The sequence below is a fragment of the Notamacropus eugenii genome, chromosome 1 (assembly GCF_028372415.1).
Source record: "Notamacropus eugenii isolate mMacEug1 chromosome 1, mMacEug1.pri_v2, whole genome shotgun sequence".
NCBI classification, from domain to species: domain Eukaryota; kingdom Metazoa; phylum Chordata; class Mammalia; order Diprotodontia; family Macropodidae; genus Notamacropus; species Notamacropus eugenii.
In genome coordinates this window covers 280,297,099-280,312,575 of record NC_092872.1, presented here as the reverse complement: position 1 = coordinate 280,312,575, position 15,477 = coordinate 280,297,099, and the positions used below count along the sequence as shown (strand labels likewise).

Below are 15,477 nucleotides of genomic sequence, written 5' to 3'. Positions count from 1 at the left end.
TAGCCACCACAAAAAGAACGGCTATAAATACGTTTTTTATACAAATATGTCTTTTCCCTTTTTTCTTCCAAGCACTAATAATCTACTGGGGGAGTGGATTGGTGAAAGGAAGCACACAGGACATATTCATAGTTGAGTTTAATACAAGGCAGCGTGTCTGGGGGCAAAGAAGAGATCCAGACAGACCTTTGAGAAATCTGAGGAGGAAGAAAGAACTTTTTCAGCTGGGAATCTCTGCGAAGGCTTCTTGGAGGAGGTTGGACCTGAGCTAACCCTTGAAGGAAGAGACAGATTTTTGCCAGGTAAACATGAAGCAAATCTTCCTTCCAGGCATGGAGTGGCCAGGAAAGCCCACTTGATTGCTCTAAGGCAGGAGGGAACAGGGTAAGAGCAGCCAGGAACTTGCAAATCTTTCAAAGTTCAGGAATTGTGGGTGTATAAACAGGCCCAGAAACTATGCTGCTTTTGGAGGCATAGCCCTCCAGACATATTTGTACAAAAAAAAAAAACCAAAACCCTCATGAAACTGCCATATGAGAAGCTTCCAAGGGCAGAAGGTTTTGAAAAGAAGTGCTGAGGAAATTCTTTAGAAGGCAAGAGCCAGGATTAGAAAAGGGTGTTTTCTAGCTGGAGAGAAAGAAAAAGAAAGTGGCAGCTATGTCTGAAGTGCTGGTATGTTGTGCAGACTTGGACCATGAGGGTGAATGAAGTCATAGCATAGTGCCCCCATGATATTCTGGTGCCCAGGCCAAGGAGCTCAATATTTTTGCTAAGAGATGGCCAGTGTTCTCTAACCTTTGGTTTCCATGCCGAGAAACACATCTCCTAAGGACTGCAGAGAGTTTCCCCAACACCCTGTTCCAGTAGCCACTTTTTACAAGCTTCTTAGAGAAAGAATGGTTAACTGGAAGATGAGATAGGTCCTCCCCAGGAGAATAGCATAGGTGCTAACAGTCATCTGTGAGGAGGAGCTATGAACTTTTAATACCTGACTCAGTATCCCATTACTACCCTGCTATTCTATTTTAATGAATTAATTTAAAAGTTTTATTGATGTACTTTTAATGTCACAGTTTTAATGCTTCTTATAATTCCCATGCTTCCAGCAGGGAGTCTTCCCTTACGACAAAGAAAAATGGTTCAGCAAAACCCATCTAGTGACTGTTTTCCTGTATATGCAGCATTCTGCACTCAAAGTCCCCCACTTTTCCAATGAAAGAAGTGAGTACCTTTTCCTTACTCCTTTTCTGTGACCAAGATTGGTCATTATCACTCACATTAAACTGTTTTATTGTTCTTTTAATTTAATTTAATTACCATAGTCATCTGCCATGCCATTTTGTTTAAAGCTCTGTGCTGGGAATTCATATATTGGGAGACGTAGTCTGTATAAAATATATCAGATGGGGAACAGAGTGAGATGAAAAAAAATGAGGCAACTAGTAAGAGGAACCTGGAGGTATCTGAGAAGGGCTACATGTGAAATATTAATGTGATTAATGTGAGATCAGTAGAAAGCTAGGGTGGAGGCATTTTGTAGAGTGTGTTATGCTGGTCCACAGTTTGTGTTTTACTTTTTAGTAACAACTAGCCTGGCTAGCTGGCATCTCTATAGCATTTTAAGGTTTGCGAAGCATTTTATAATCATTGCGTTTTATTCATATTATTTTATCCCAAGGCACTGGGGAGCCATGACAGATTCTATTAGTCCCAACTACTACAACTCCTAGGGTCCCAATTCAGCTGTGGCCCCTTAGTCTCTTTTCTCCCGTGGTTCGGTACATGAGAAGACTTTCCTCCCCCCTACCAAATGTGTTTGGCTTCAGGCAGGCAAGCCATTCCTGCTGCTGCGGATGACTCAGAAACCGGCTCCTGTGGGCAGGACCTCGTAGGGCTTGTGTGCTCAGTGGTGAGTTACCGCTGACTTTCCTCGTTGGGCTGGGCGGTAAAGGGCGTGAGGCTCTGTCTGTGCACCAGGATTGGGAAAGCACTCGGCACGGGGTGGCTGAAGCACAGATCTGCTGTCTTTGGTCCTGTGCTGGCTTCCTGGGCGCGATCTCTGCCCGAGGATTTGAATGTGAATCTTAAGAAGGTGGAGGCCAGCCCAAGGACAGGAGGAGGAGAGCTGAAGCCAGCCGGGGGGCTCGTCAGTGGCTGCCGGGAGTCAGTACCATGGGCATTCTGTATTCCGAGGTAAGATATCACATATCATATCTTTCCCCTCCCGTCTATCCGTCCCCCTGCGGTGGGCATTTCTCCTTTGGACGTCTTCCTTTCCTTCTTTTACTTTGGAAATTAATGTCAGATTTTGAAGAAAAAACCCTCCTTTGTATTTTTATACATCTGGTTACTTTTTACAACAGGAAATTACTCGACTCCTTGATCATGTTACTCAAATAAAGAAAAAGGGGAAGTGGGTTTAGAACCAACAAGCTCCTACCTGTGTGAGCTCAGGGAAGTCTGCTTGTGTTCGTTCTGGGAGTGGGATGGACTGACGAGAGGCTGGCTCCGGAGCCAGAGGGCCTGGGTTTCAATCTCACCTCTGCCCATTACTGCCTATGTAAATTGGTAGAGTGACATTTACCTCTCTGGGCCTCAGTTCCCTTCTCTGTCAAGTGAAGGGATATTGAAGGAGATCAGGGTCCTTAAACGATGTGTGTGTGTGTGTGTGTGTGTGTGTGTGTGCGCGTATCATGGACTCGTTTTGTATTTGTAGTGTATCAATTTGTATTGTGAAACTTAGGGGGACCTTTTTGGAATAATGGTTGTTGCCTGCATTCACAATCAAAAGAAGTGCTAAATTTTAAGTTGAAGGTAAATGAGAATTAAAAGATGATTCCCCATCTCTATCTAAGTTTATAGACTCCCTGAAATTTGTCCATGGGATTCCACGGACCTTCACATACTAAGATCTTTTGCCGCTTACTGCCCATGTAACTTTGGAATCACTTCACCCCTCTCTGTGCCTCAGTTTCCTCATGTGTCAAATGAGGGTTGAAGAAGATATGTGCATCTTTTGATCAATGATCCCTCTCATCCTGAGCTTTGCCACCTAAATATGGCTGAGAATCATTCTGTCCCTAGCAACTAGAGATTGCAGGGTGTTTGCTCTCCATATCAGAAGTCCAGGGGCAAAGTGGGAGAAGGGGGTCATCTGGACTTTCTCTAACTCAGTGGTGCCCTGTCACCTGGAGGCTTGCCCGAACTTTTCATCTTCCATTTGAGTGTGGGGGCTACCTGTCCTGGTTTGGGGAGCCTCAATGTCCACATGCAATTGGACTTACTTCCTTGGAATGTTTTAAAAAAGAGGGTCACCAAGAGCCTTTGGGGTGCAGAAATTCTCTAGGTGGGAGCCAGCATCCTCACTCCTTCTTGTAGAAACTACAGCAACCTCTCCTATTTGAATTACTCAATCACTGCACTCACATGACTTTTTCTGAAATACAAGTTAACTTTCAGTAAGCAAAATGGCTTAAAGGGAAATAATTAACTTCCCAAGGACAGTTTTGAAGGAGAGACAGCGCAAGAAAAAAAGAAAAGGCACCCGTCCTCATTGTCAGGCAGGTTTTCCTTCCTGTCTGCCCAGCCTCGGCCACTTCCCCAACCAGTTAGGCTACATTGCATTGTGAACTCACAAAGAAGCCCCGTCCGACTCTGGAGACTCATTCCAGTTACTGGCGCCTATTTCCCCCTTTTTTTATTAGCTTATTTTTAGTTTTCAATATTCACTTTCATAAGATTTTGAGTTTTAAATGTTCCCTCTCCCTCCCTTCCTCCCTCATCAAGATGGCATGCAATCTGATATAGGGTTATATATGTACATTGATATTAAATGTATTTCCACATTAGTTATGGGATGAAAGAAGAATCAGAACAACAGGGAAACACCACGAGAAGGGGGAAAAAAAAGAGAAATAGAAAATAGTCTATTTCGGTCTGCATTCAGACTCCATAGTTCTTTCTCAGGATGTGGATGGGAGCTCATTTTCTAGGTCTGTATTTACACGATGCAGGGGCCAGTCTTTTTGTCTTTCTTCAGTGCCCTGCTGCACGTTTGCTCTTTTTTTTCCCTGCCCAGAGCATTAAAATAGACACACCCTTCTGGTGTACAGTTCATTCATCAATGGGAATAGAACTGGTGCCACGCTGACAGTTGTGGGGAGCCTGAGTGGGCAGAAGGAGCAAGCATTTCCAAGGGTGAGCCTGGCTGGGCCACTTTGGAAAGGGCAGTTTTCTCCTTCATTAGCACCGGGGTGAAATCCTGTCTTCAGTACTTCCATGGACCAGCGTTCATCTTGTTGGAAGTTCTGCATCCAGAGGACAAAACGTACCCATGATCCCTTTTTGTTGGTGGTATTATCTTCCCAAAACATCCTGTATCCCCAGAGAATGCCACTGAACTCCCTTAACACAACTGTGAGTGGGTACCAGGAACCTCCAGAGTGGAATAAAATATTCCCCTTTAGGGGAATTGAGTCTGAATTGAGAGAGGCACTTCGCATGAAAAAAAAAAAAACTCGAAGGAAAATTTTTGTTACTTTGGTTTGACATCAGAGTCATTTCATACAGCCTCTTCCCTACGGAAGCTGCCCTTTTTAACAACAAGAAAAAGACATCTAAGTAGAACCAGCATCTAAATAGAACAGTGTCCATTTCCAACAGCATGTGCAGCATTCTGTACTTGAAGTCCCCCACTTCTCTTCCAAGAGGAGAGAGGTCTATTTCATCAGGTATTTTCTGTTCGTTGTAATTGCTCTGAGTTCTGCTGCTGTGCAGTTTTTTGTCTGTCTATTTATGTTATTGAAGATTCTGTGTATTTTTTCTCATAACTCTATTGTCTTGACTCTGATTAGTTGCTGAGTTTACTTTTCCCATTTCTCTGAATTTCTCATATTTGCCACTTTTTAAAGTGCTGTGCTATTCCATTATGTTCAGAGGTTACTGTTTATTCAGCCATCCTCCAGTCATCAGAGAATGTCTTTTATTTCAGTCTTGTTGTTACTCCAAAACAACTATTAATACTTGGGTGTGTGAGACACTTCTTTTTCTGTCTTTGAATCTCTTTTGTGCGTAGATCCCCATTAATGGGATCACTGGGTCTAAGAGGGAGAAAGTTTAGTGCCTTTTTCTTGAATAGTTCCAAGCTATTTTCTAGACTGATGTAGTGATTAGGGTTCCTGTACTGGGAATTAGAAGCATCTGGGTTCAAATCTTACTTCAGATATTTACTGCACCTGTTGTTACTACTGCTGCTTCTGCTGCTTCTGCTGCTGCTGCTGCTACTACTACTACTACTACTACTACTACTACTACTACTACTACTACTACTACTACTACTACCACTACACACCCACACACACCCACACACACACACACACACACACACACACACTGTCAACCAGACTAAACCAATCTCTAACCCGTGAATGGCTGGAACCGAACAGAGTAGACTAGAGACAGGAGAGTCAGGAATCAAACAGAAGTTTAATTCCAAAGTGAGGGAAAGGTCTTGCAAACAAGGAGGAAGATTAATCACATGTGTCAGGGCCCCACCCCTAGTGAGGGAATCTGCTTTAGAGAAGGCAGATCTCAGGGCTTGTACTAGTGGCTGTGCAATGACCTGTAACCCTGACAATGAGGGGTCACAGCAACAATGAGACAAGTTTGATTCATAACAGGGATTCATGACCAGAATATAGATAACAGCGAGTGTTTCTCTAAGCTTAGAGAACACCTGGTACTGGTCAAAACAATAAAATGATTATGTAATTTTGCTAAAGGGTGAGATCATCCAGAGGGCGAGTGCAAAGGATTGTTCAGAGAGAGAGAGAGAGAGAGAGAGAGAGAGAGAGAGAGAGAGAGAGAGAGAGAGAGAGAGAGAGAGACAGAGACTGAGACAGAGAGACAAAGAGAAAATATAAATAATAGTGCTGTAAAGGTTTGTAAATAGTTTAGGGAAATTATCACATTTCATTCTTGCACTTACAATGTGAGCCCAGGCAAATCACCTAAACTCTGCATTTCAGTTTTTTGTAAAATAAGGGAGTTGAACTCAATGGGCTCTGAGGTTCCTATTAACTCTTAATATATGATCTCTTAATCAATTTGCAATTCCATCAACAATGTATTGGCATGCATGTCCTGTTGGAGCAGTGACTATTTCAATATTTTGTCGATCCTTGCCATTTTTTCTGGATGTGAATAGAAAGCTCAAAGTTGTTTTAATTTGCCTTTTTCTTGTTATTAGTGATTTGGAGCATGCTTTTGTGTAGTTATTTATAGTTCCTATTTGTTCTTTAGAAAACTGTTCTTTCGACATTTATATTTTGGAATAGTTGACAACTGCTTCCCATGATGTGTAACAGCAAGCACCTTAGCATACCCGGGTTGACCTGGTAGTACAGGTTCTTGGATTTGCTTTTCTTAAAGCAAAGCAACTTTTAAGGGGAAAGCCATCTTACTTTAATCAAACATATATATCATTAACTTAGTTCAAGGGAAAAGCCAGGATGCTGAACTTCAGAGAAAATACAGAGAGAAATTACAAGCAGAAATTACAAATAGAGAAAATAGTATAAAGACCTACAGACAGAGCTTCTAATTGTCTGCCCATAAGAAATGCATACATCACAGATCCACAGATAGATCCAACTGTCTGGCCATCACATACATACGTAGTTACCAGAGACAGAAGCACCTACATCTGGGTTTTCAAAGCCAGGGTGCTCCTTAACGGCTGCCCAGTCTCATCTGGCCAAATCCCAGGAACCTTCTTCCAATGAGTGAGGTCCAAAGCAAAACCTCACCTCAGAGTATATATAGAGCCACAACCCATGTGCTTCAATGCCTAATTACCAAAAGGTATGAAAACCTTCACTCAAGTAAGCCTCCCCTAAGCAAGCTTCCCTTAATGGGCTCCACTGTGAGGCCTGTTAAATGGGCTAGGAGGATCTTAAATTGCATTACCATTACAAGAAGATGGGGGGAAACTGAAGTATGATGTTCTATTGGGCCATGTGTGTGCCACAGACAATCCAGTTGCTAAATTGGAGGAGTGATAGGAACAGGGACTAGATATGTAATTCCATTGGTAGATGCCACTTGTAACAGAGAAAACTCCATCTGTTGGTGCATCTCACTCAGCTCTCTCTACAACTTATAGTCTTAAGTATTAGAGCTTTTCTTAGAGCAGTGGCATGTCTAGGGTTACACGGGATTTGAACCCAGGACTATCTGGCTCCAAGACTGTATTATGCCTTGCTGCCTCTGTTTCCTGAGGAACCTCACCTTTTTTGTCTTCTGCAAAGTGCACACTGTCACATCTTCTCCTGTCAGCCCAAAGTTATCTACAGATAAACTATCTTACATCCCCAAAGTAGCCAGCTCAGGACAGCCAGGATTTGCCCATCTCATAACTGACATCTATATAGCATTTCAAACTTTTCAAAGGACTTTACCATATATTATCTCATTTGATCTTCACAACACCTCTGTGAGATAGACACTACTATTATTCCAATTTTGTAAATGAGGAAACTGAGGCAGACAGAGTCTAAGTGACTTGCCCAGGATCACACAGATACCAAGTATCTGTGGCAGAATTTGAACTCAGGTTTTCCTGACTCTAAGGTGAGTTCTTCAAGTAGCATGACTCCTGATGGAATGAGCTCTGCTTCTGGAATCAGAGGACTTGACTTTGAATCCTGCCTTAAGCTCTTTCATTTCCTCACTTGTGTAAGGAGGGGATTGGGCCAGGTGTTCTGTGAGGTACTTTCCAGCTCCAAGGTCCTTTGTTTGTCTCTGGACCTGATCCAAAGACCCATTTATCATGCTTGTTGGGCTTATAAATCATATAGCTTTGATTGTTTCCTTGTCCTTGTTAACTGTTCTCCACACTATAACATGAAGACTTGGCCATAAGGGCCTTCAAGAGCCCTTTCCCAATTTTATATTATTCACAGATATCAGAGAAACAGCAGGTTTTTGAAATTCCCTCTCCAGATGTGGAAGAATGTGGATTTCTGTAACTACAAAAAAAATTTAAATCTCAGAATCAGCAACTATCTCTTCAGATCTTTGCCCCCTACAAGATGTCTCTGACACATGGCCATCCCACCTTTGCTGGTGCCCATGCCAGGAAGGGCACCCCCATCTTCCCAGTCAACCTATTACACTTTGGGATAGTGGCCAACTTTTCATCTGATTCGGAGACTCTACTGTGTGTTGTCCAGGTTTCTTTTCCCTTATGGTGAAAAGCTAGCAAATATTGACTGTTATACATGGGGCAGAAATATACCCACCCACTCACCCTCCCCTCATCTGACCTCAATGTTTGGCTTTTCTTGTGTTGGTGGGTATAATATGTGTGGGACAAGTGGCTTGTGGATGATTGAGTGTATCTGAAAAGTGCCCCAGCACACTGTGATGCCTGTCTCAACTGAGCTCAGAGTCACTTTAGTATCTGCTTCTCTGCCATGCATCTTGTGTTTTTGTTAAACTTTTAATACAGCTGTAAGCTTCTTGAGGTCAGAGACCATTCAACAAATAATGCAATTCAATAAATATTGCTGAAGCATCAGCTACAGGCAGTATACCATGATCAGTTAATGGGGGAGTGTAGATTTAAAATGTCACATAGTCTTTGCCATTGGAGAGCTTAGTCTAGAAGGAGGAAAAGTCAAGTCCACAGATTTCCACTCCACAAGTTACAATGTTAGACATGTCCAGGAGAAGTCATAGAAACCTAGGCTCATACTTTTAGAAGTAGAAGGAATCTCAGAGGTCAGCTACTCTGATCCCCTCATTAATCAGCTGAGGGGTGTAAAATTGGGGTTGGAGGAGGTACTTCTAGCTGGGGGACCCTGGGAAGGTTTTTTCATAGAGGAAGGAAGCAGTTCCCAAATTTTGTCTTGCAGAAAAATGTGTATAGGTGGAGACACAGACGAATCTGTTCTTGGGCTTGGAGGAACATGTAGAAATAAGGTGAGATGTAGGAATTGCTAACTGTCCAGTCTGGCTGTAGTCTACCTGCACATGAAGGAGAAAAATGTGAAATAAAGCTGGAAAGGGAGGCTGGAGTTTGATGGGGAGTGGGGTTGAATGTGAAGCTGAGAAATATATATATATATATATTCTGTATAGTGTACAGTTGTTGAAGGTAATTGAGCAAGGTAGGGATGGGAACAGATCAGTTCAGAGGCTATTGAAGTTGCCCAGATGAAAGGTAATGGGACTAGGTTAATGTATTGTCGGAGGAAGGGAAGATGGGAGAGATAAGGATAGGTGTTGGCCCAGACAGATTTTAGAAACCGATTAAACATACAGGGTAATGAAGGGAAAAGAGTCAAAGGTGAGTCAAAGACTATGCCTGGGCAGGTCCATGGGAGAATGGAGGAGCCATCAACAGGCATGGAGGAAGGGAGAGAGGGACAGGGCTGGGTCTGGGTCACATGAGTCTGAAGTGACTAAGGGAAATTCTGGTGGAGATTTCTAGTAAGAAGCTGACAACATGGGAGCAGACTTTAGGAGAGAGATCTAGGTTAGTAAGACAAATGTGGGAGGCTCTAACTCAAGGCAATAATGGAAGTCATGGATACGGCCAAGGCAAATGAAGGAAGAAATGAAGGAAGAAATGGAAAGTCACTAAGGGAACAATATATGCCAAGCACTGTGCTAATCAATGTCCAGACACATTGTTTTTGTATAATTTTTCAATTGTATCTGACTCTTTGTGACCTCATTTGGGGTTTCCTTGGCAGAGATGCTGGAGGGGTTGGCCATTTCTTTCTCCAGTTCATTTTACAGATGAGGAAACTGAGGCAAACAGGGTGAAGTGACTTGCCCAGGGTCACACAGCTGATAAATGTCTGAGACGGGATTTGAGCTCAGCAAAAGGAGTCTTCCTGACTCCAGGCACAGCGCTTTGTGCTCTATGCACCTCCCTCAGCTGCCCACTAGCATATAGTGAGCACTTCATAAAAGCTTTTTGATTATTGACTAAGTGCTGGAGACACAAACAGAAAAGTAAAAGACAGTTCCTGTTCTCAGGAAGCTTATATTCTATTCATAATAACAACTAACACTTATATAGACCTACTATGTGCCAGGCACTGAGCTAAAACACTTTACATATAATATCTTATTTGATTCCCATAACAACCCTGGGAAGTAGGTGCTATTATTATCCCCATTTGACAGTTGTGGAAACTGAGGCAGACAGAGGTTATGTGATCTGCCCAGGGTCACACTGCTAGGAATTATCTGAGGTTGATTTGTCCTCAGGTCTGACTCCAGGTCCAGCCCTCTGCGGATGCCCCTATATGGGGGATAGGTAGCTCTGTCCAGCTGCTCTGGATCAGAAGGTTACAGGGATGCTGAGTGGAGCCATGCGGGAGCAGGCTGACACAATCTTTCTAGTACCAAAGGTAGTGTTGATTTGATTTGGTTGCAGACTCGGAAAGGTGCACACTCTGTGGTGAGATGGTGACTGGGGAATGGGGTGGAGCGTGATTGGAGCCTGCCCAGGTGTAGTGGCACTCACAATCTGGATATCTGGGGCCAATGAAGAGGATAGAGAAAAGGGAAGTGAAGAGGGTCCAAGGCAGATGCTTGAGAAGACATGATACTTAGGAAGAGGGAAAGGAGACAGTCTAAAGACTAAGACGGTAACCAGAGAGGCAGCAGGAGAAGCAGGGGGGAGAGGGTGGGAACTGATGGTCAGTGGGAGCCAATTCTGAAGATGCATCTGGGAGGTGGAGGTCACTGGGAATCCCTCGGTGGCTGGGGGTGGGCCTGGGGAAGAGTTGGTGGAATTTGTCTCACTTTTTACCCAACTTGCCTTCCCTCAGCCCTTAAATGCCCTCTGCCTGCAGGGTCCTGCCCAGCATGGGAGGGAGGGTGTAGCCAGGACCCCCAAAGACCAGCCCTAGGGGTGTATTCCCTGTGTGAGTTGGGGAAGTCAACCTCTGGGAGCCTCTGTCTCCTCAGGCATATTATGAGGGATCAGACCTGAAACCTCAAGTGTCCCTCCTAGCTCAAAATCTAGGATCCAGTGATGTCAGTGAGTCATCAAGAGATATTAGAATGAAGAAGGGAGGGAATGAGGTGTGCAGCCAGAGCACCTGCTCTCTTTTCTTAGGAGCTCAAGGGGTGATGGGAGAACCCCACAGATACAGCTCAGCCTTGCTCATGGTGGCTTTCAAAGCACTTCCCTTACAAAGCCCCTGTGAGGCATAGAAAAGTGAGTGGCCACTTGACTGAGGAAGACACTGAGGGTCAGTGAATTGCCCAAAGTCACCCAGGGAACCTGAATCAGAGCCAGGACTTGAACCTTACAGTCTGCTGTGCCCAAGCACCTCCTGCCACCTTGGTCCTTAGGCTGGTGTTATTAAAATCATTGCAAGGTTTGCAAATGGAAAGAAAATTTTCTGGCCTGAGACCAGAGATTTTGGGCCACTCCCAGGATTGGAGGGACCTTTTGCCAAGTACAGGCTTTCACAAGGAAGAGGGGCCAAAAACCAGGGTGTGTCCCACTTACATGACCTTGGATGCCTTCTCTGGAGAGATGAACAGAACATTTTTCCATTTGTAATAGAGGACTGCCACCCTGTCTTGCCTCTGCCAGCTGGGGACAGAGACTCCCAGAAGTCTCCCTTCTGTCCAACCTGAAGATTAGACTGAGCCCCTTTGGGATGGAGTCAGCCCCTGGAAAAGTCTGGCTTTAGATAGCAGCCTACATCCCAAGATTCAGAGGCACAGACTGCCTGGAAGCACCACCATTAACATCATCCCTTTGGGTCAAGGCATTAGAAAGACAATACAGTTTTGTGGAATTGTTAAGTAAGTCACTGTTTGTCTACTTGGCCCCTGTAAGCATGCCTTCAGGGCAGAGAGCGCTCATAAGTAGCTCAGTCCACGTTTGAATGAAAATCTCCACCGCATACCCGATAAATACAGACTGGGCTTAAAGACCTCTACTAAGGAGGAGCCTGCCCCCTTCAGGGGCAACCAGATCCATTTTTAAGGGATTCTAATCCTCAAGCTGAGTTTTTATGTTTCCTGATCTCAATGGACTTTTGCCCCATAACAACCTGTCCTAATCCCATTACTCCTACCATGCCTTCTGCCCCGCCCCCCACTTCTGCCCTCCATGGCGTAGCAGAACAAATCTATTATGACTTCCTCAGCCTTGGACCAATTAGTGGGTGCAGTGGGTAGACCACCACACAGGGACCCAGAGACACCAGTAGCAGACACTGAATAAGGCACTATTTGTAAGTTGTTTTGGAAACCTTAAAGGACTATATGAATGGTAGCTCTTATAATTACTTAACTCATCAGCCTCAGTTTCCTTCTCTGTAAAATGGGGATTATAAAAGCACCTACCTCACAGGGTTGTTCTGAGAATCCACTGAGATAATATATGTTCGGTGTTAGTTTTGAGAATCTTCAAATGTTACATAAAGGGGAGCTATTACTGTATAATAATGCAGTATGATTCCCCTTCAAGTGGCATGTGTGTGTGTGTGTATGTGTGTACACGAATATGTGTTCAGGTGCATTTCTGGTGAAATAAATATTTAATATTTAAAGTAATATTTGTACAGCCCCTACCATGTGCCAGGCACCCTGCTAAATACTTTGCAATTATTATCTCACTTGATCCTCACAGCAACCCTGGGAGATAGTGCTATTATCATCCGTACTTCACAGATGAGGAAACTGAGGCAGATAGATGTTTGCCAGTGACTTGCCCAGGGTCACACAGTGGGTGAGTGTCTGGGGCAGGATTTAAAATCCTGACTCTAGTCCAAGAGCTCTATCCACTGTGCCACCCGGCTGCCCTCCCCCCCACTCCCGCAAATGTAGTGTTTTAAATTTACACGAATGTTTAGAGTTTACTTAATGTATTCACTGGAAGGAGTCCCAATTGTTCTGCAGCCCCAAGAAAGCTGGTCAGAATTGTGAGTGAAGAGAGGGGACCTTGAGGGGGATTTCTGTATATTTCCTTCCTCCCATCCGTTGGAATTATCCCATCTCTTCACCACACTCATTCTGCCCTCCCTGAAGGCTACTCACTGCTCACTCATTTTTTCAAACTATCCACAGTAAAAGTCAAATATTTCAGTCTCAGATTTGGAAGCAACATCAGGGATCATAAAGTCCAACCTGTACCTGAATCGGAAGCCTCCCCTAGAGAAAAACCACAAGTGGTGGTTCAGCGTCTGCTTGAAGCTCTTCCGTGACTGAGAAGCTCACTATCTCCCCAGGTCACCTCTGCTCCCCCCATTCTCTTGGGTTCCCATTGTGAGGATGTGTTTCTTAACACTCTTGACTCTCTTTTCCTGGGAAATAATCCAATTTAGAAGCCAATGTTTGTTGCTAAATGTTTGCCAAAGCATGAATTCAAGATGATGATTTTGTCACATGGCTTCCTGGTCAGCTTGGAATACTCTGATTTGGCTGAACCCTAGGGGTCAGCTAGTTAAAACCCCTCATTTTATTAGTTTTAAAAAGTAAATGTTTATGGTTTTCAGTTATCAAACTTTTTTTGTTCCCCATCCACTGGGAAAAAAGAAAGAAAAACAAAGAAATATCAAACTTTTGTGTTAAGCAAAACTAATCCTCACATTGTTTACTGAGGAGGAAACTGAAGTAGTCTTAGAGACATCAGGTAATGCTCAGAAGGTCCGCTGCCCCATCCCACCCTCTGATTATACCAGTAAAGGTTTAAGGTATTCTAGACAAAGAGTTTTCTGACAGTAAAGGATGATGAGATGCAGGAATGGATGTTTTTTCTAGAGATGTCAAAATCTCAGCTAATGTTTTTGTAGGATTTGAAGTATAATCCTGGGGAGGGAGGGTGGGATGGATGGTTTGCAGTCCTTCCACACTGCTGTGGCCCCTGATCCTTGTGTTCGGGGTGATCCTCTGTAGGATGTGCTGAAAAAGATTGAACAACCATATCTCTGAAAAAAAGCACTCATGACACACTTTTAATTATTACTATTATTAATACTTGTCAATACTTTCTGCACTCTTAATTATCAGTGTTTTTATCATGGTGAGTTATTAATATTTTCATCACTTTCTTAAATCTAGACAATCAACGAAACAACAAATCAAATCCCAGTTCAATCAGTCTTTGCTGATGTGTGAAGCATAACTTTCACTCTGAAAATTTAACAACAAGCTCTCTTTTTTAAAAAACTATTTTATTCGTTTTCAGTTTTCTACAGTCAATTCCATACATCTTAGATTTTTCCCCTCCCTCTTCCTCCTTCCCCCCTCCCTTCCCCTCCCTTCCCTCTCCCTTCCCCTTCCCTCCCCTTCCCTCCTCCCTCCCTCCCCAAGATGGGTTTGCAATCTTATATAGGTTCTACACATACATTCCTATTAAATCCATTTTCACCTTAGTCATTTTGCATTGAAGAATTAAAATGAATGGGAGAAACTATAAAACGAAACAAAACATGACATAAGAGAAAATGGTCTGCTTCCTTCTGCAATCCAATTCCATAGTTCTTTCTCTGGAAGTGGATGGCATTTTGCCTCGAGTCCATTGGGAATTTTTTAGATCCTTGTGTTGCTGTGAAGGACTAAGTCTACCAGAAAAATTCCTCACACACCATGATTGTTGCTGTGTACAAAACTCCCTCAAGTGCTTGTTTTATCTGATTCCGAGGCCCCACTGATCTGTAAACTAAATCTCCTTTTTCCTTTTTTGCTAAGCAAACACAGTAGAAAATGGCTTGTGAGTTTTCTTCCCTTCAGCTCCACCTTTTCGGAAGGAAATGGGCTAATTCAGACATTGAGCAACGCTGCCACACGAGGACTGATTGGAGAAACCAGAGAAGGCTTAGGGGGGCGAGTCTGGCATCTTCAGGGCTAGGATGGGCAGCTCCTATAAAGGAGGCTCAGATACCACCAGGAGTGAAAGGTGGAGGTTTTAGAGAGGGAGTCAGGCTATCCAATGAATAAAAATAATAGTAACAACAATAAGGCACTTATAAAGCAATACTTTAAGATTTACAAAGCACTTCACATAAGTTATTTCACTGGATCCTCACAACCACCCTAAGAGAAAGGTACTATAATTAACCCATTTTTACAGATGAGGACGCTGAGGCTTCCTGACTGCAGGTCCTCAGATTTGTCCAATGTCCAATCTAGCTGCCCTTACAGCCAGCCCAAAGTGGCAGGCTGCCTCTGGAGATTGTCAAATCAAGGCTAATTGATCCCTTGTCAGATCTATTGTAGAGGAGTCTTGTTTAGGTACAGGCTGGACAACACCAATCAATTCATAAGCAAGCATTTATGAAACACCTACCATATGCCGCACACTGTGCTAAAGCCTGGGCCTTCAAAGACCAAAGCAGTCCCTGACTTCAAGTAGCTTCCATTCTGTTAGAGAGACCGCAGGCCTCCAGAGCTGCCTCTCCAAAGCTTAGGTTCCACATCCCCTTAGAGCTTTGTATT

General features: G+C 43.6%; 1 protein-coding gene across 1 annotated transcript in view; it reads left to right on the top strand.

Annotated features, from left to right (window-relative positions):
- The first annotated feature begins 1,910 nt into the window (after window positions 1-1,910).
- The window catches only part of ANKRD22 (ankyrin repeat domain 22), a 30,935-nt gene continuing 17,368 nt past the window's right edge, over window positions 1,911-15,477 (top strand). Inside the window, exon 1 of the mRNA XM_072628978.1 lies at window positions 1,911-2,193. Within this exon, the coding sequence (XP_072485079.1) occupies window positions 2,173-2,193 (21 nt within the window). The 5' untranslated portion in view covers window positions 1,911-2,172. The remainder of the gene's footprint in view (window positions 2,194-15,477) is intronic.